At 39.1% G+C, this 20,437-nt stretch overlaps 1 protein-coding gene across 1 annotated transcript in view; it reads right to left on the reverse strand.

Moving 5' to 3' along the window:
• LOC103510331 (proton-coupled amino acid transporter-like protein CG1139) overlaps positions 1-18,443 on the reverse strand; it is a 58,170-nt gene extending 39,727 nt beyond the window's left edge. The window contains exon 1 of the mRNA XM_026824372.1: positions 17,554-18,443. Within this exon, the coding sequence (XP_026680173.1) occupies positions 17,554-17,771 (218 nt within the window). The 5' untranslated portion in view covers positions 17,772-18,443. The remainder of the gene's footprint in view (positions 1-17,553) is intronic.
• Positions 18,444-20,437: the final 1,994 nt, after the last annotated feature.

A 20,437-nucleotide genomic window follows, 5' to 3' on the forward strand; every position in this document is an offset into this window, starting at 1 on the left:
GATATGTGCAATTTAATTTCGAAATTGTGCAATTTAATACAAGTTACAAGTTTACTCCTTGGTTTTTTCCGCATGGTTACAGCATACCCTCTCCCACAACACGGTTTATCCTTTAAGACATGAGGAAGAACTTGTAAGAAAAATTCGAGACGGTGACAAATTTCATGACTATTCCAGAATATAACTATCGAACTATCAAAGAAGGTGTATTCAATGGTCACGAACTTTTTGTTTGGTGACCAACATGTCCATCAAAGGGATATCAATCACGAAAAATGAACTACAGTCTAGAAAGAAAGATCGACCAGACAACCGTATAGGTAACAATCCAAATGAAAATAAAGCTATGAGTATTTGGAGAATCATTGACAATATAAAGGTATGTTCAAAAACAGTCGACTGGCTGTCGCGGGTGCTGTAGAAAATTCGAGACGCTGACAAATTTCATGACTATTCCAGAATATAACTATCGAACTATCAAAGAAGGTGTATTCAATGGTCACGAACTTTTTATTTGGTGACCAACATGTCCATCAAAGGGATATCAATCACGAAAAATGAACTACAGTCTAGAAAGAAAGATCGACCAGACAACCGTATAGGCGTATATCATTGACCTATTACAGGGTCTGTCCAACGACCTTTGATCGTGTAGAATTAGACCGTGGGCGTTACACAACTACCGGAATTCGCCTAAAGCAGTATGAGATATGACCGCATGAGTCCCATGGAGTTTTTTCTGTCTTTTCACTATGTGTGGACGCAGCTTTACATGACGTGTCCACACATAGTCGACACCCGTGAACACAGCTTCAGGTGGCTACGCAATTGTCGCACGTCCAATTTTTGTTGGAAATGTCGAAAGTGGAAGTGTTGGGTCAGTTTCTAATCACGTGCACAATTAGAAAACAATGTTTTACAACATATTATTGTCTGACGTTTCCAACATAAGTGTGGACACTGCTCAAGGCGTCTAAATTTTGATTTTTTGGTAGGTTTAAACGGGTAAAACCAATTAATTGGAACTTCCCACTGATGCACTGATCTGGATTTCAACACTTTCCCAAAGCCGCCACTTCCCGTCTGAACGAAATCCATTGAACCGTGCCCCAAGTTATGAGTGTTCATGATATAAACATGATAACAAAACCATCACAATCATATCGAAAGAAATTCACTGGCATTTGGCACTACTGTTGGTTAAACCGCAGAACGTGTTTCTAAACCCCAACATAGCCTGCCCGCAAATCGAACTAGCTATAGGAATATAGGCAATCAGTAGGACCACTAGGCATTCTAGGCTTGACATAGGTCTGACTAGCTGATTTGTGCAAGCCTTCCAGCCTAGTTAGCTTTTGGAAAATTGGAGGGTGACGCGCCCGAACTGTAAGCGCTAATTTGAGGGTTCAATTCTCGCCTGGAGAAGGATTTTATCCTAAACAGATGAGGTTCGTTCTCGGAAAGGTTGGCTTTCTCCAATCCTGTCTTCATTCGCTTTCGGGACGAGAAGTCCATAGCAGTTGCAGTTCCCTCTATCAAACCTGGGAAAAACGAGGGTTCAATTCTCGCCCGGAGAAGGATTTTATCCTAAACAGATGAGGTTCGTTCTCGGAATGGTTGGCTTTCTCCAATCCTGTCTTCATTCGCTTTCGGGACGAGAAGTCCATAGCAGTTGCAGTTCCCTCTATCAAACCTGGGAAAAATTCGCTAACTTCTATATCTACCTGTTAAAGTAATCGATCTACAAAAGTCGCTAACATCCCAGGACCGCTATTCTCCAGTTCCAGCATCAGTTCTAACCTACCTCGGTGGTGTAGTGGTCAAGGCGCTCGCCTGGTAAACAGGAGGGCGTGGGTTCAATCCCTGCCGAGGTATGGAATTTTATCAAGGTTATCGAAAATTATTATAAGTCTAAAATGTTTACCTAATTATGCAGATAATATGAAATTTCGGAAGGATCTTGAATCTAGCGTGCCGGGAGGCGCGCAAAAGTCAAGGGTTCGAAGCGCCCGGCTAAGTAGGCTGGCATTAAGAACCTTTTACGATGCGATGAAACAAAATCCCTCTCTCCAATGATACCTTCCACAGCTCAGTTCGAAAAATTCCACAGGAAGATTCGAAATATCTCGGACGTCCTTAAATTTTTCCATTGTGACCTCATTTCCTTTGAACGAAATTTTACGTCTCTTTGATCCTCCAGCCAGTGATGAGTGATAAACAACAACATAGGTACAACAATTCTTACAACACGTTAAATTCATGTGTCCAGTGCCGTTTGTTGAAGGTTTTTCACGCCTCTTACCGTTCACTTCTCATAGGCGTATATCATTGACCTATTACAGGGTCTGTCCAACGACCTTTGATCGTGTAGAATTAGACCGTGGGCGTTACACAACTACCGGAATTCGCCTAAAGCAGTATGAGATATGACCGCATGAGTCCCATGGAGTTTTTTCTGTCTTTTCACTATGTGTGGACGCAGCTTTACATGACGTGTCCACACATAGTCGACACCCGTGAACACAGCTTCAGGTGGCTACGTAATTGTCGCACGTCCAATTTTTGTTGGAAATGTCGAAAGTGGAAGTGTTGGGTCAGTTTCTAATCACGTGCACAATTAGAAAACAATGTTTTACAACATATTATTGTCCGACGTTTCTAACATAAGTGTGGACACTACTCAAGGCGTCTAAATTTCGATTTTTTTATAGGTTTAAACGGGTAAAACCAATTAGATGAAACTTCCCACTGATCTGGATTTCAACATTTTCCCAAAGCCGCCACTTCCCGTCTGAACGAAATCCATTGAACCGTGCCCCAAGTTATGAGTGTTCATGATAAACATGATAACAAAACCATCACAATCATATCGAAAGAAATTCACTGGCATCTGGCACTACTGTTGGTTAAACCGCAGAACGTGTTTCTAAACCCCAACATAGCCTGCCCGCAAATCGGACTAACTATAGGAATATAGGCAATCAGTAGGACCACTAGGCATTCTAGGCTTGACATAGGTCTGACTAGCTGATTTGCGCAAGCCTTCCAGCCTAGTTCTAAGCTTTTGGAAAATTGGAGGGTGACGCGCCCGAACTGTAAACAGATGAGGTTCGTTCTCGGAATGGTTGGCTTTCTCCAATCCTGTCTTCATTCGCTTTAGGGACGAGAAGTTCATAGCAGTTGCAGTTCCCTCTATCAAACCTGGGAAAAATTCGCTAACTTCTATATCTACCTGTTAAAGTAATCGATCTACAAAAGTCGCTAACATCCCAGGACCGCTATTCTCCAGCTCCAGCATCACTCCTAATTTATCAAAAGGTTATCTTTATCACAACTCAAAGGAGTAGGTACATCCCCAAAGAACATGATAGAAAATGCCTCAGGCATTCACCTAATTACCTCTGCCGTACCTACATATTGTATGATAAGCAAATAAGGATGCTTTATTTGAAGAGAAATACCTAATATCCACTAAATCACATAAACTATTGTTATTTGTTATCTGTATTGTAAACTATTGTTACCTGTAATTGAATAGGTATGGGTTATACATAATATATGGGTATCTGTAATTGAATAAGAATGAGTAGCTGTGTAGCTGAGATTGAAATTCAAGGATCAGGTGATATTGGTACGAAATTATCCTCTTTGGTGATAAAACATTGCTGATTAGGTGATTACTGACTCAAAGGAGTACATCCCCAAAGAACATGACAGAAAATGCCTCAGGCATTCACCTAATCACCTCTGCCGTACCTACATATTGTATGATAAGCAATTAAGGATGCTTTATTTGAAGAGAAATACCTAATATCCACTAAATCACATAAACTATTGTTATTTGTTATCTGTATTGTTAAACTATTGTTATCTGTAATTGAATAGGTATCTATGGGTTATACATATGGGTATCTGTAATTGAATAAGAATGAGTATTAGCTGAGATTGAAATTCAAGGATCAGGTGATATTGGTACGAAATTATCCTCTTTGGTGATAAAACATTGCTGATTAGGTGATTACTGATAACATTGCCAATCAAAATTTGTTCCAGTAACGGTCAGGAACAATATCGCGGGTTATACATATGGGTATCTGTAATTGAATAAGAATGAGTAGCTGAGATTGAAATTCAAGAATCAGGTGATATTGGTACGAAATTATCCCCTTTGGTGATAAAACATTGCTGATTAGGTGATTACTGATAACATTGCCAATCAAAATTTGTTCCAGTAACGGTCAGGAACAATATCGCTACCTGTAGAGGTGGTTTTAGGGCGGGCCACTCACGTTCAGGTAAAATTGTCAGGCAAAGAGTGTATGGTCTGCCTAATAACGGACAGGCGAAACATTGCATTGAATCGACGAAAGACGCGACGACGATTGCATCGAATGAAGCCATGAATTGACAATAAAATGCATAAATGCGGTATTAAACGTTTGACATAATTAAACCTACAATCATTTGTTCATAACATAAGTAATTTGTTACATAACATACATGTGTGTTTAAGGCCACTCACGTTCAGGTAAAATTGTCAGGCAAAGAGTGTATGGTCTGCCTAATAACGGACAGGCGAAACATTGCATTGAATCGACGCGCGACGCGACGACGATTGCATCGAATGAGGCTATGAATTGACAATAAAATGCATAAATGCGGTATTAAACGTTTAACATAATTAAACCTACAATCATTTGTTCATAACATAAGTAATTTGTTACATAACATACATGTGTACATAATTAAACATACGTAGGTTCATAGGTAGGTAGTCTCAGTACGTGATAATCTCATAATACAGTTTATTAGGCACATTACATATTCATCTGCAGTTTATCTTAGCACCTCTATTTATTCGTAAAATGTTAATTAAGCTCCTCTATAAACATTCGCAATGTCCTCTATTAAGCACTTCTACAAACACAGTATTAGAACCTCGATTATTTCAACTCTCTGTTATTTCAACTCCAAAATCCATTGTTTTTTTTCTATCTTTCGAAGGATATCCTATCGTATCAGAGGAAAAAATCATAGAAAGTGATAATTTCAACCTCGATCATTTCAACTACCCTCGGTCCCAATCAGTTGAAATAATCGAGGTCCTACTGTATTCGCAATTTCGTATCTTCAGTTTTAGAACGCAACGGTGCGTGAAACGCCCACGATTTTTTTTAAGAGGTTTGACAGAGGGAACTTTAACTGCTATGGTCTTATCATCCCGAAATCGAAGAGAGAAGGAAGACAGAATAGGAGACTCCAAAATCCATTGTTTTTTCTCTATCTTTCAAACGATATCCTATCTTATCAGAGGAAAAAATCATAGAAAGTGATCATTTCAACCTCGATCATTTCAACTACCCCCGGTCCCAATCGGTTGAAATAATCGAGGCTCTACTGTATTCGCAATTTCGTATCTTCAGTTTTAGAACGCAACGGTGCGTGAAACGGCCGCGAATTTCTAATTGACTTCTCGTGAAGAAAACCGTAAAATGTTTCGTAATATACCTGGCTCTTTGGCGAAAAAGAACGTATTTACCGGAAGCCGGAAGGGTGGTGACAGTAGGGATAGGGACGGATTACCTACTGCGTTATTTTGCTACATTTTAAGCAACAGTAATTCAGTATGTACACTGCCGATCGAGTTACTAGTTACTAGTATGTGAAATTGTACAAGGTACACACTTAAAGTGCATTAACGCTATGTCGCGGGTTCGATTCCCACCCGGGGGGGATTTTATCCTAAACAGATAAGGTTCGTTCTCGGAAACCAACTGCATGAGATATCTTCTTGTGCTCCAATTTCTTGTCTTTTCTACCATCATATCTGACGTAATGTCAGTTCGATTTTGGACTTAACTTTCAGAGAATACAAGGAAAGTTTCTGGTGAAGAGCAAGGTTGTGAATCGAGAAGAGAACTGTTGACCAATCATGGCACAATTTGACAATTGGTATATATCATATCCCTTCCTCACATACGAATATCAAGTTCATATGTCTGCCCTACACTGAAATACCTAAAAGTATACCTATAACAGTACCAGGTACGAGTAAACGTACGAGCATGCACGACCCCCTTGTAATAATAAGCAAGTAATGTCCCCTTGAGTAAAGACTTGTAGGGGCTACACATATTGTTCAAGTTTTCAGCTTATCCCATAACCACCCAAATCTCTAACTTAAGTAACTTAACATACGAGTATATTTTATGTCTGTACTATTCAAGTCCAAAACTAAACCTATAGCCTGTATTTCCACCTAAATCTTAACCAAGCATGATCAACCCTCACCTGTTTAAACAAAAGACACGAGGGTCCTACAAACATCTGAGGGGAGATAATAATAGAAGTACAATTATAAATAAATACTCGTAGAATATTAGGCAATTAGGTATTATTATCTGTGGAACTGAAATTAGAATGAGGTATTGGGATTAGAACACCTGAATTATTAATAAGACAACTGTTTGCTTGTTTGCAGACTGTCTGTGGATTTCAATTGTATTTTATTTAGGGCACCTGACATTAAATTGTCGGTTGCCATCTAACTATTTATAGACTGTCTGAATTTCAATGACATTGCATTCAAAACACCGAAAAAGTCAACACGTGATTGCTCAAATGGTCACCCATCCGGAAATTGACCACACGCAGCGTTGCTCAACTTCAGTGATCCATTGGTGTATTCAACATGCTTCTGTCCAAATTTTGTTTGATGGGAAAAACAATTGTTTTTTCGTTTCTGAATCGACCGTTTTGTTTGGCGAATTGGTTACCTCTCCGGACCAAGCTAATCTGGATCATTTCTCGATGAATAATGATGATCTGTGTTCTCCAATGAATAACGCTCATTGATTTGATAGCACGCGTCTGGCTCGTGATATTGTATTTGGATCAGGGCCGACTTATTTCGAGATTTAAAGAGCTGACGAACCGTTTTCGAGACACAGGGAAATTATTGCTAATTATTACAGAACAAGGGCGGCTCTCACCATGAGGCCACAGCTTTCTGAGAATGCGTTCGGCAAAAGGGGGAATTTTGGACTTTTAACACTAATCAGAATTGTCAGAATTTCATGACGTACCCCTTCGGGGTTAGGTTGGTAACAGAGGAACAGATTTAATACGTTTAACTAATTACCTAATCGTTCACAAAAAGGTGTCTTGGAACAGATTTAATACGTTTAACTAATTACCTAATCGTTTACAAAAAGATGTCTTACCCCAAGCCTACAATCTCATGTTAAAAGGCATTTTGGGATCTGTGCAAGCACAGCTTCATGTTTGTAGAACGTCCATAAAAGGACCAACAAATCCCTAGTTCAACATGAGACTCTTAAATCCGAGAGTACACATCGCAAAAGTTGCTAAGTGGCTGTTTATAGCTTTTTTTTTTTTTTTTTAGAGGTTTGACAGAGGGAACTGTGGCTATAAAAAAGGTGAGAACTTGAGAAGAGGTCCAGAGTTTCCAAATATTTATAATTTTATACAGATGGTAGATTTTTTTCGTTTCTGAATCGACCGTTTTGTTTGGCGAATTAGTTACCTCTCCGGACCAAGCTAATCTGGATCATTTCTCGATGAATAATGATGATCTGTGTTCTCCAATGAATAGCGCTCATTGATTTGATAGCACGCTTCTGGCTCGTGATATTGTATTTGGATCAGGGCCGACTTATTTCGAGATTGAAAGAGCTGACGAACCGTTTTCGAGACACAGGGAAATTATTGCTAATTATATGTATTACAGAACAAGGGCGGCTCTCACCATGAGGCCACAGCTTTCTGAGAATGCGTTCGGCAAAAGTGGGGAATTTTGGACTTTTAACACTAATCAGAATTGTCAGAGTTTCATGACGTACCCCTTCGGGGTTAGGTTGATAACAGAGGAACAGATTTAATACGTTTAACTAATTACCTAATCGTTCACAAAAAGATGTCTTACCCCAACCCTACAATCTCATGTTAAGAGGCATTTTGGGATCTTCGCAAGCACAGCTTCATGTTTGTAGAACGTCCAAAAAAGGACCAACAAATCCCTAGTTCAACATGAGACTCTTAAATCCGAGTCTTACCCCAACCCTACAATCTCATGTTAAGAGGCATTTTGGGATCTGTTAATTGGAATACTCGAATCAAGATTAACACGCCAGTGACAATGCTGTGATCTTTACTCTGTAGGTACTTTAGAGTAGAGATGTTAGGTGGTGGGCGGTTAGTGTAGCTAGTGAAGGCTTGTACTCAGTGGACATAGAAACTTTGTTGTCTAAGGCTCTGAACGACTTGGCAAAGGTTCACGCATAATATTAGTTCGGGAAACGCATGCACAATACTAATAGGGCGAGAAGTAGGCGTGTTCCACCGTCTGTCAGCCTGAGAAAATGATGAAATCGTTGTCTGCTAATTGGACCATCATTTCATCAAGTTGCAATGATTCTGGAGTTCGATTTCCGCAATGAAATCAGATCATTAGGAACCTCCCACACAGTTAATTAATGGGATACTGAATACCAAAAATCGAATGAAAAGATTCAATGTATGAATTCGTCAATGACCGGGCTTCCCTTGAGCTTCATTGTTCTCCTTCACTTTAGGCCAGACTCTGAAAATTTGGAGCATCCCCTTGGTACATCACTCTTTGGTCTCTCGGGGCCCCCTGGAAAAAATCCTGGCTAAGGTCCTGATACATGAGGAAAATGTGCTCAATTTTTTGCTGACATGGAACTGAAATTGGAATGAGGTATTGGAATTAGAACACCTGAATTATAAATAAGACAACTGTTCTCCTATTTGCAGACTGTCTGTGGATTTCGATTGTATTTTATTTAGGGCACCTGACATTAAATTCTTGTTTGCCATCTAACTATTTATAGACGGTCTGTGTTTCAACAACATTGTACTCAGAACACCAAAAAAGTCAACACGTGATTGCTCAAATGGTCACCCATCCGGATACGAACCACACGCAGCGTTGCTCAACTTCAGTGATCTATTGGTGTATTCAACGTGCTATCGCCTTTGCCCCGCTTCCCAAGGGTCAAGGTTATTCGGCAAAGGGAAGCAACCTTACAAGCCCTTCTGTCTAAATTTTGTTTGATGGGAAAGACAATTGATTTCAGTTTCCAATCTGTCCGTTGATTAAGCGATCAAACCGATGAAATTTGCTAGTGACATCAGCAAATATGCAAGAAGAAACCCCTTGAAAAAATAGTGACACCAACAAACTTGAAAGGAAAACCCTTGAGATATAGTGATGTCAGCAAACTCGCTCATCTCGAGAGCTCTTCCCGCCTATAGGAACCCAAGTCACCAAAATAGGATTCTATCCGGGTAGAACTCAGATAGAATCCGGGTAGAAATACTCGAGTATAGTGTGCCTAATGTGCCTATAGCATGTTTACATGCGAGAATCAGGTCATTATGCGTTCGTGATATGGTGATACATGTGTTGGTTTTAGGTGTTCAATCTGTGTGTGTAAACACATCCATATAGGATTCTATCCGGGCAGAACCCAGATAGAATCCAGATAAAATCCGGGTAGAATCCGGGTAGAACCCAGATAGAATCTGGGTATTAGAAATACTCGAGTATAGTGTGCCTAATGTGACTATAGCATGCTTATATGCGAGAATCAGGTCATTATGCGTTCGTGATATGGTGATACATGTGTTGGTTTTAGGTGTTCAATCTGTGTGTGTAAACACATCCATTATCCGATATACATATTCAGATTAGATTTGTCGCTTGTCAGGCGCCGTTTTAGACTAAAAGTTCAGACCGTTCGATTTATTTGTGGCTAAATAAGTTAACAAACAATAATGGTAGAAAGAGAAAGCTAGAAAGACATGCCTATTATGTACTCTTTCTTAAAGTAAAAGATTATGCCTTTTTTTGTGTGCAAGAAGTGTTGGTGATTTCGGCACATCCACTAAAAAAATCGAACTAAACTCTCTCTTCTCTCATCTTGCAGGTAACCTATTGAAAAAAGTAGAAATGTTGTTAATTTACTGTATTACTGAGTTTCTTCTAAAAGATTATGCCTTTTTTTGTGTGCAAGAAGTGTTGGTGATTTTGGCACATCCACTAAAAAAATCGAACTAAACTCTCTCTTCTCTCATCTTGCAGGTAACCTATTGAAAAAAGTAGAAATGTTGTTAATTTTGGCTAAAAGTGTAAACCCAACTCTTATATTTACTCTTATTTTGAATTAAAAAAGCTGGTAATTTTGGTACAACCACTAAAAAAATTCAAAGTTTAAATCCGATTCTCTCCTATACCTATCATGTTTTAAAAAATTTGGTAATTTTGGCGCATCCACTAAAAAATTAAACCCAATTCTCACTCTCGCCTCATATCCTGTATGAAGGGCTACCTCTGTTCTTGGCCTTGAACATTATCGGCCACGACCTTGAAAATATTAGGCTGAAGGTCAGTGGCTTCATTTTCTCACCCGAGCCTCTCTATCTACAATTTCAGCCCCGGTCCTCGCTCGCGATTTCGGCCCTGTTTTAAACAAATGTTTACGGGATGATAATGGTGAAGTGTTTTAAATAACTCAAACAGAATTTGGAAATGGAAACATTGTGATGAACTGACGTGTGATCTTAGGCCTGACGCAAAAATGGGGCCAATGGGCCGAGAGAGATTCCGGTCGGGCCTTGATTTTTTGGAAACTTCTACAGTTTGGGGCTCCTTTGAGACAAAGGCACTATTTTTCATACAGGACACAATATACAATATGTAATGCTTGAATAGGACGATAAAATAATTATTATGTACAAACAGGTACATATTATTTTATGAATGTTTTTTAAGCAATACCATCACACCACTTTCGAAAATTTCATACTTATGCCAAATTATGCTGATTGGAAATGTCAGGTAGCTAAAAAACTCAAGTGCAGTTTTGAATACTGACCAATCTTAAGTGCGTTTAAAGAACATTTTTTTTTTTTTTTTTTTACCAATATTTTTTTTTATTTCTCATTTTCTTTTTAACCCCTTGTTTTTTTTTTTATTACCAATATTTTTCTTTATTTCTCATCTTCTTTTTAACCCCTTGATCGACTTCTCGAATATCGCTTTATTTCGAACTTCATGTTGTTCCTAGAACAAGATGCAAGATACATGACCTTTCCATACAGATCTTAGCACGGTCTATTCCTATATCCGGATGTAAGACCAAGACGACTGTTAAGCAATGGTTGGAATCAAGTTGTCCGGATGTGCAATCTTATTGTAATGGTTGTAGTCACTGGTCAAGTATGTTGTTTTGTCCATATCTCAGCAGTGATGCGTGAATACCAGTCATCTTTGAAATAATAGTAATACTAGGTAGTAGGTACCACATAATAGTCATCTTTGAGATAGTAATAGTCATTTTTGAAATAATAGTCATAGCCCAGAATTGGAACGTCACATTGTCACTGTCATATGCCCTACCCTGTCAGTCCAAATAAGAGACTCTCGACTTGTCAGGAAATTCGTGTTTGACCTCAAGTTTACATTTATTATTTTTACATCATAACAACACCAGAACATACAAAATTTGAATAAATAGTATACTGGTAAACATACCCATCCGTAAAAGCAGAACTTGTACCACGGATGCCGACCATATTTAGGACGCCGCGCTGCACAGACCCTATTTAAGTAAGAAAAGACTATTAAAAAGAATAAGTACAATACATAGTAATTTATTTGAACAGCGTTATGTTACCGAGATCACACGAACCAATCCGGCCCCTTTCATCAGCATTCTGTGCCGCATAAGTTGGGAACCACTTGAATATTATTATGATAATATAATTACATTATTTTTATTGTTATTACCTACCATAGAATACCTAGATCGACCATCACTCAAATTTATAAGGATAAAGTATAAGGTCAGTGATTCAAAAAATCAAGTCACAGGAAAGAACATCTTTTGTAAGTTTCAAACATCTTTTTGGTGGATGTGTCAAAAGTACCAAATCTTTCTAGAAATGCACTTGGGCTTTCACTATCACCTAATAGAGCGACATTTTTTCAAACAAATGACGAAATTCGTATGCCTTGGTCAGGATTGAACCCACGCCATTTCGCTACAATCGACCGAAATCGACCAATATCGCCTACTAAATCGACATCGATGTCACCTGGAATACCTAGATCGACCATCACTCAAATTTATAAGGATAAAGTATAGATAAGGTCAGAAATCAAGTCACAAGAAAGAACATCTTTTGTAAGTTTCAAACATCTTTTTGGTGGATGTGCCAAAAGTACCAAATCTTTCGAGAAATGCACTTGAGCTTTCACTATCACCTAATAGAGCGACATTTTTTCAAACAAATGACGAAATTCGTATGCCTTGGTCAGGATTGAACCCACGCCATTTCGGTTACCAGACGAACCTTTGATTCCTTTGCTAGTTTGCTTCCGACTATAAATAAAAGTCATGGGGTAGTTGACGGTAGGCCCTCACAAAAAGAAGTGTTATATTTTTATGTTTCCAGGAATCAATAATGGATCGCTGATATAATTATCACCCAACAGTTACCCTATTGTTAATGTTTCCTAATACCTCGAATGTATCAATAAAAATAGAGGGACAAAAAACTTCAACAACTTCCAGGGAAAGTGGTTTCCAACATTTTTGGGAGGACATCTAAATAAGGGCTGGGGGGAAACCCCTACCTTTTTCCTAAGAAAATATGTAGTAGGTTTGTGGGTCAACAAAGTGGAGGTCCGGGCTAAGAAAGAGCAAGTAAAATCGTCGAAGGATTTGCCGAAGGCCGCCGGAAGACGCGGAAGGAGATTTGAATGGTGATATTGAGCTGAACACGGAATCGGAGAAAGTGCCGAAGAAGCCAAGCCTCTTTTAAGGGCCAGAAACCAAACAGGGACTTTTAAGGGCTATAAACCCAACAGTTACTTTTAAGGGCCAGAAACCAAATTAATAGTGACTTTTAAGGGCCAGAGAGACTTTTTAATGCTCCAAATTTTAGGCAAATATTTTAGTGTATTACTACATTTAGGACCCTCAATCTCCAAGAAGGGGCGGGCCCCGTGTTCCCCGAAACAGGGGGATTTCACAAAGGTTGGAAACCACTGGCTCCAGGCTTTTACAAAGTATGGATGGAAGTACAAAATAACCGCTCCAATATGTTGAGAAATCGAAAACAAAGCCCTCAAAAGAACGACCTTGTCAATGGTCAGCGATTTCTTTGGATTTTCCCTATTCGTAGATTCGTATAGTCAACTATGTAAGCTCGGTTGGGGGCACGGTTGGTCCAGTGGTAATTGAAATTCGAGCTTTTTCAAAGATCCAAAAAATTGGTCTTTGACGGGAGTTGAACCGAAGACCTTTGGAATACAAGTCGTGATACCCCCTCGGCCACGAAGGTTGTTAACTATGACTGTAAATTGTTAATGTGACTCTTATTACAGCAACATGTGGGTTGTCATCACGCGATGAGTGAATTATTCAAAACTTTGAAGACGTTAGGGAAAGTTTTATAAAGAGACTAATAGGTAATTGCCCTGTGGTAAAGAAACAGAGGTATTGATTCAGAAATATGACCTCATCAGACATAACGTTTGATGCATGTCATGCATGTTTTATTGCATGACTGCATGTTTAATGGATTTATCTTTCAAAGGATATCCTATCTTTCTTATCAGAGAAAAAGACTACCATTTCAACTACCCCTGGTTCCAATTAGCTGAAATAATTGGTTCTACTGTATTTACCTTCATAATCAATTAATCACAGTTCTCCGTTCAGAAAGAAATCATTTGTTTAGGACTTGAGTTAAATTTTACAGGTATTTATTAGAAATCTCTTTTTGAAACGTATCAGTTTGATGTGCTCTGGCGCAATACTGCAATAGTCATGGGAGTGTCAAAACCTATAGGTTCCACTAAATGGGTTAACCTATGTACTGTATGATCGCGATAAGAGTTTAGTATGAATTATTCATAATACAAATTAAAACAACATGCTTGAAACTTCACAAGCAGTAGGTAAGTAGGCAGCAGGAATACCTCGTTAGGGAAACGCTTATCTTAACAAAATATGTAGTAGGTTTGTGGGTCAACAAATTGGAGGTCCGGGCTAAGAAAGAGCAAGTAAAATCGTCGAAGGATTTGCCGAAGGCCGCCGGAAGACGCGGAAGGAGATTTGAATGGTGATACCCCTACACTGAAATATACCTAAAAGTATACCTATAACAGTACCAGGTACGAGTAAACGTAGGGCATGCACGACCCCCTTGTAATAATAAGCAAGTAATGTCCCCTTGAGTAAAGACTTGTAGGGGCTACACATATTGTCACCAAGCCTCTTTTAAGGGCCAAACAGGGACTTTTAAGGGCTATAAACCTAACAGTTACTTTTAAGGGCCAGAAACCAAATAGTGACTTTTAAGGGCCAGAGAGATTAATGCTCCAAATTTTAGGCAAATATTTTAGTGTATTACTACATTTAGGACCCTCAAAATCCAAGAAGGGTTGGGCCCCGTGTTCCCCGAAACAAGGCCCTCCTGAAGGGGGATTTCACAAAGGTTGGAAACCACTGGCTCCAGGCTTTTACAAAGTATGGATGGAAGTACAAAATAACCGCTCTAATATGTTGAGAAATCGAAAACAAAGCCCTCAAAAGAACGACCTTGTCAATGGCAGACTTGGTAAAAACCTCCTCATTGCACCCTCCTTACATAAATAACAGAGGGTTCTATTCCTGTTTGAGTGACTGACCTTTCTTTGTCGTACATATTTAGAAATATTACCCGTTACCTATTTACAATATTACCCGTTCTTCCAATGTCTACTCCTATTATTATACCTTCGAAGGCTTTTACCCTCCATTCGGCTAAAACGTATCCACCTGCTCCATCGCCGTTAGACTGAACCGCAATATCAAATCTCCTTGGTTTTTGCCCACCTCGACAATGTTGTCCTAATATTTGATAACGAGGACAAAAAGGTCGTCCTATCACAAAAATCTACGCCTTTTCGTCATAACTTACATATTGAGAAATAATTGACGAGTCGTAATTTTTACGCCTTGAAAGAAATCTCTCTCTCTCTCTCCCGTTTCGCAAAATTTTAATGTGCAAAAAAGTAAACACACGGGCCCGATTCGCAAAGAGGGGTCCAAGGAAGGATTGAAGGTCCATTGGTCCAAGAAGAGACGATAGGATAGTCCCGAGCCCAGTGACTTTGCCAAGTATTGAATGAGAAGAAAGAACCAAATATAAGGTTCGGGGCACTAGTGCAACGAAGTCCGAGAACAGTATAAGAAAGGAAAATCTGGAAAGGACGTTGGAAGGCCAAATTTCGATGAAGTGACTCTTTGTATTTCCGAACCATGGAAAATACCCCTGATATGCAAAAAAGACGTTCCTTGAAGCATACGAGTATATTTTATGTCTGTACTATATTCAAGTTCAAAACTAAACCTATAGCCTGTATTTCCACCTTAATCCTAACCAAGCATGATCAACCCTCACCTGTTTAAACAAAAGACACGAGGGTTCTACAAACATCTGAGGGGAGATAATAATAGAAGTAGGTACCTACAATTATAAATAAATACTCGTAGAATATTAGGCAATTAGGTATTATTATCCATGGAACTGAAACTAGAATGAGGTATTGGGATTAGAACACCTGAATTATAAATAAGACAACTGGTCTCCTATTTGCAGACTGTCTGTGGATTTCAATTGTATTTTATTTAGGGCACCTGACATTAAATTGTCGGTTGCCATCTAACTATTTATAGACTGACTGAATTTCAATGACATTGCATTCAGAACACCGAAAAAGTCAACACGTGATTGCTCAAATGGTCACCCATCCGGATACGAACCACACGCAGCGTTGCTCAACTTCAGTGATCCATTGGTGTATTCAACATGCTTCTGTCCAAATTTTGTTTGATGGGAAAGATAGTTGAATTCAGTTTCGAAATGGTCTGCCAATTGCACGATCGAACCCATGAAATTAGTTTAGTGATGATGGCATCAGCAAACTTGCAAAAAGAAAACCCCTGAGAAAATAGTGACACCAACAAACTTGAAAGCAAAACCCTTGAGATATAGTGATGTCAGCAAACTCGCACATCTCGAGAGCTCTTCCCGCCTATAGGAACCCAAGTAACCAAACTAGGATTCTATCCGGGTAGAACCCAGATAGAATCCAGGTAAAATCCGGGTAGAACCCAGATAGAATCCGGGTAGAACCCAGATATAATCCGGGTAGAAATACTCGAGAATAGCGTGCCTAATGTGCCTATAGCATGCTTATATGCGAGAATCAGGTCATTATGCGTTCGTGATATGGTGATACATGTGTTGGTTTTAGGTGTTCAATCTGTGTGTGTAAACACATCCATTATCCGATATACACATTCAGATTAGATTTGTCGCTTGTCAGGCGCCGTTTTAGACTAAAAGTTCAAAGAGTTCGATTTATTTGTGGATAAATAAGTTAACAAACAATAATGGTAGAAAGAGAAAGCTAGAAAGACATGCCTATTATGTACTCTTTCTTAAAGTTAAAAACTGTATTACTGAGTTTCTTCTAAAAGATTATGCCTTTTTTTTTGTGTGCAAGAAGTGTTGGTGATTTTGGCACATCCACTAAAAAAATCGAACTAAACTTTCTCTTCTCTCATCTTGCAGGTAACCTATTGAAAAAAGTAGAAATGTTGTTAATTTTGGCTAAAACTGTAAACCCAACTCTTATATTTACTCTTATTTTGAATTAAAAAAGCTGGTAATTTTGGTACAACCACTAAAAAAATTCAAAGATTAAATCCGATTTTCTCCTATCATGTTTAAAAAAAAAAATTGGTGATTTTGGCGCATCCACTAAAAAAATAAACCCAATTCTCACTCTCGCCTCATATCCTGTATGAAGGGCTACCTCTGTTCTTGGCCTTGAACATTATCGGCCACGACCTTGAAAATATTAGGCTGAAGGTCAGTGGCTTCATTTTCTCACCCGAGCCTCTCTATCTACAATTTCAGCCCCGGTCCTCGCTCGCGATTTCGGCCCTGTTTTAAACAAATGTTTACGGGATGATAATGGTGAAGTGTTTTAAATAACTCAAACAGAATTTGGAAACATTGTGATGAGTGATACGTGTGATCTTAGGCCTGACGCAAAAATGGGGCCAATGGGCCGAGAGAGATTCCGCGGTCGGGCCTTGATTTTTTGGAAACTTCTACAGTTTGGGGCTCCTTTGAGGCAAAGGCACTATTTTTCATATAGGACACAATATGTATATTGAGCTTTCCAATGCTTGAATAGGACGACAAAATAGTATTTTTTGAATGTTTTTTATGCAATATCATCACACCACTTTCGAAAATTTCTTAAAATTTGTCTTATCGCCAAATTATTATGCTGATTGGAAATGTCAAGTAAAAAAGTTCACCAATGTTAAGTGCGTTTTAACAATGTTTTTTTTTTTTTTTTTTTTTTTTTTTTTTTCTCCCCTTTTGTTCACCTAGATTTCAGAGGAAAGTCGTCGGCCATGCGCCGCAGGGGACACTTACGAGGTTTGGTGTTTGCTCGGAATGAACGCATGACTTTGGCCCATGTGAGCCGGTTTGTTCCTCAGCTTGGTGATGGTGTCACTCTGATATATCTTCGACGGATCCCCCCGTTCCTTCTTCTGGTCGATGCTGAATTTCGACTTCTTCACCGTGATCATCGCCTCCGGTTTGAGCAACATGGGGGTGCCCTCCACGGCGTTGTTTTGGTCGTGATTCATCTTGAAAAACCGTCAACAGTCCGGTCGAGGGCAGAAAACCCGTCAAAAACTGTCCGGTTGTGGGCAGAAAATTCGTCAATAACAGCCGGTTCAAGGGGAGAAAAACCGTCAAAAAGCGGCCCTTTCAAGGACAAAAACAACGAAAAAATAAATGGTAACACGTGGAAACGTACACCAGACGTAACGTAAAAACGTCCGATTACGGGGAGCGAAAAACCGCCAAAAACGGGGTCACGCGAAGGTTATAAAAACGTCCGATAGGGTGGGTTAAAACAGGCCCGAATAAAAAAGCCCGGGCGAACTTTCCTAAAGAGATAGATAAGAGATAGGAAAAAATAATACGGTGTCTAAAAAAATAAATGAATCTAATATTTACACGTTTATAACTACACAGGGATATGCACGCACGTGAGGGCCGGAAAACGGTCGAATTTAGGCGAAAAAAACTCCGAAAATAAACAAAGTCCAATGAATGAATAAATAGTTGTTATTAAATAAAAATTAAAAACACACTTTTGCAGACACTGGGGGCTTTATTTCTTTTTATATTTGTAGAAGTTGATCGTCACCCTCGGAGCGATAGTCATGGACTGAGAGCAGATGGTTCGCGAGCTACCAGAGCGACTGAGCGTAGATTCTCAAACAAACTTCTGACTCTCTCTCTCAAACTTGGGTATCGAAAAACGTATGTTGAAAAAGCGAGTTGTTGTTGTTATCAGTGAGCGCGGAGTGTTATATGAGCAACCAAACGCGCTACTACTTTGACCCTGGGGGCTCCAATGTGCTCAGATTGTAAAGAAAAGGGGGGAGACGATGGAGGGGGACTTGTACACGTTAGCATTATCATAAGCGAGGGGCCAGCGGTTCTCAATCTTCATCCTTCCTTTAAAAATCACCGTGGTGACAATTTGGGCGCATAGATGGCGCGTCGGGACCAGCGGTGAAAAGGGTCGTTGAAAGAAGATAGAGACCGTTTAGACCAGCTCCTTTATTTATTTATTTATTGTTATCAAGTTTCCATTTATTATTTTTACATCATAACAACACCAGAACGTACAAAATTTGAATAAATAGTATACTGGTACACATACTCATCCGTAAAAGCAGAACTTGTGCCACGGATGAGTCGGTGTCATGTAAATAATAGCTGCGCAGACATAATTATCACCCAACAGTTACTATATTGTTAATGTTTCCTAATACCTCGAATGTATCAATAAAAATAGAGGGACAAAAAACTTCAACAACTTCCAGGGAAAGTGGTTTCCAGAAGTTTACATTTATTATTTTTACATCATAACAACACCAGAACATACAAAATTTGAATAAATAGATGGATGGGACATGTGTTAAGAAGAGATGATGAAAGTCTAATCAAGAGTGTTTGGGAAGGAGAACTAACAGGGACGAGAAGAAGAGGACGCCCAAAGCTGAGATGGAAAGATCAGATTAAGAGAGACATGGCAAAAATCAATACCACGGAAGAAGACGCACAAGACAGAACAGCTTGGCGAGGCAAAAAGTCTTCTAGGCTTCAAATGGCCCTGGCAGTAAGTAAGTAAGTATACTGGTACACCTACACATACCCATCCGTAAAAGCAGAACTTGTGCCACGGATGCCGACCATATTTAGGACGCCGCGCTGCGCAGACCCTATTTAAGTAAGAAAAGACTATTAAAAAGAATAAGTACCTACAATACATAGTAATTTATTTGAACAGCGTTATGTTACCGAGATCACATGAGCAATCCGGCCCCTTTCGTCAGCATTCTGTGCCGCATAAGTTGGGAACCACTTGAATATTATTATGATAATATAATTACATTATTTTTATTGTTATTACCTACCATAGCTTTCACTATCACCTAATAGAGCGACCTTTTTACAAACAAATGACGAAATTCGTATGCCTTGGTCAGGATTGAACCCACGCCATTTCGGTTACCAGACGAACCTTTGATTCCTTTGCTAGTTACCTACCATCACAAGTGAACACATTCTCGTTTTTTATTTGAATTATTAAATCTGTTCTTATTCTTTTATAATAATTATATTTCTTATGCCTCCCGAGCAAATTAAAAAATTAATTGGTCTCCGTTTGATCGAACATTATTAAGGTGGTAAATGTATCGTCTTTATTCAGTGGTGCTCAAACTTTCGGCCACGGTAACCTCTAGGCCGAAAACCACGGAACTTATGGATTTAGGAAATTTGCACCCCCTTTAGTTGAAAACCACTGGTCCAGTTTAAAGAAATAAACCGGTACAGAAATCAGAATGATGGCTAAACCCACAAATAATTAAATAGGTAGTTATAAGTCTTCTTCGAAAACGTTTACGAAAGAACATTGAGGGGAGCTAAAAAAAACGTGTTTTGACACTAAAAACTGACCATCGAAAATTTGACCCGATTACATTACTTTCCTTCCTATAGGATAAGGAAAGTAAAATAAACCCACAAATAATTAAATAGGTAGTTATACGTCTTCTTCGAAAAAGTTTACGAAAGAACATTGAGGGGAGCTAAAAAAAACTATGTACCTACATATTTAGAAATATTACCCGTTATTTACAATATTACCCGTTCTTCCAATGTCTATTCCTATTATTATGCCTTCAAAGGCTTTTACCTTCCATTCTGCTATAAAACGTATCCACCTCCTCCA

This window comes from Diaphorina citri, unplaced genomic scaffold (assembly GCF_000475195.1).
Source record: "Diaphorina citri unplaced genomic scaffold, Diaci psyllid genome assembly version 1.1 scaffold26, whole genome shotgun sequence".
In the NCBI taxonomy this organism is placed as follows: Eukaryota; Metazoa; Arthropoda; class Insecta; order Hemiptera; family Psyllidae; genus Diaphorina; species Diaphorina citri.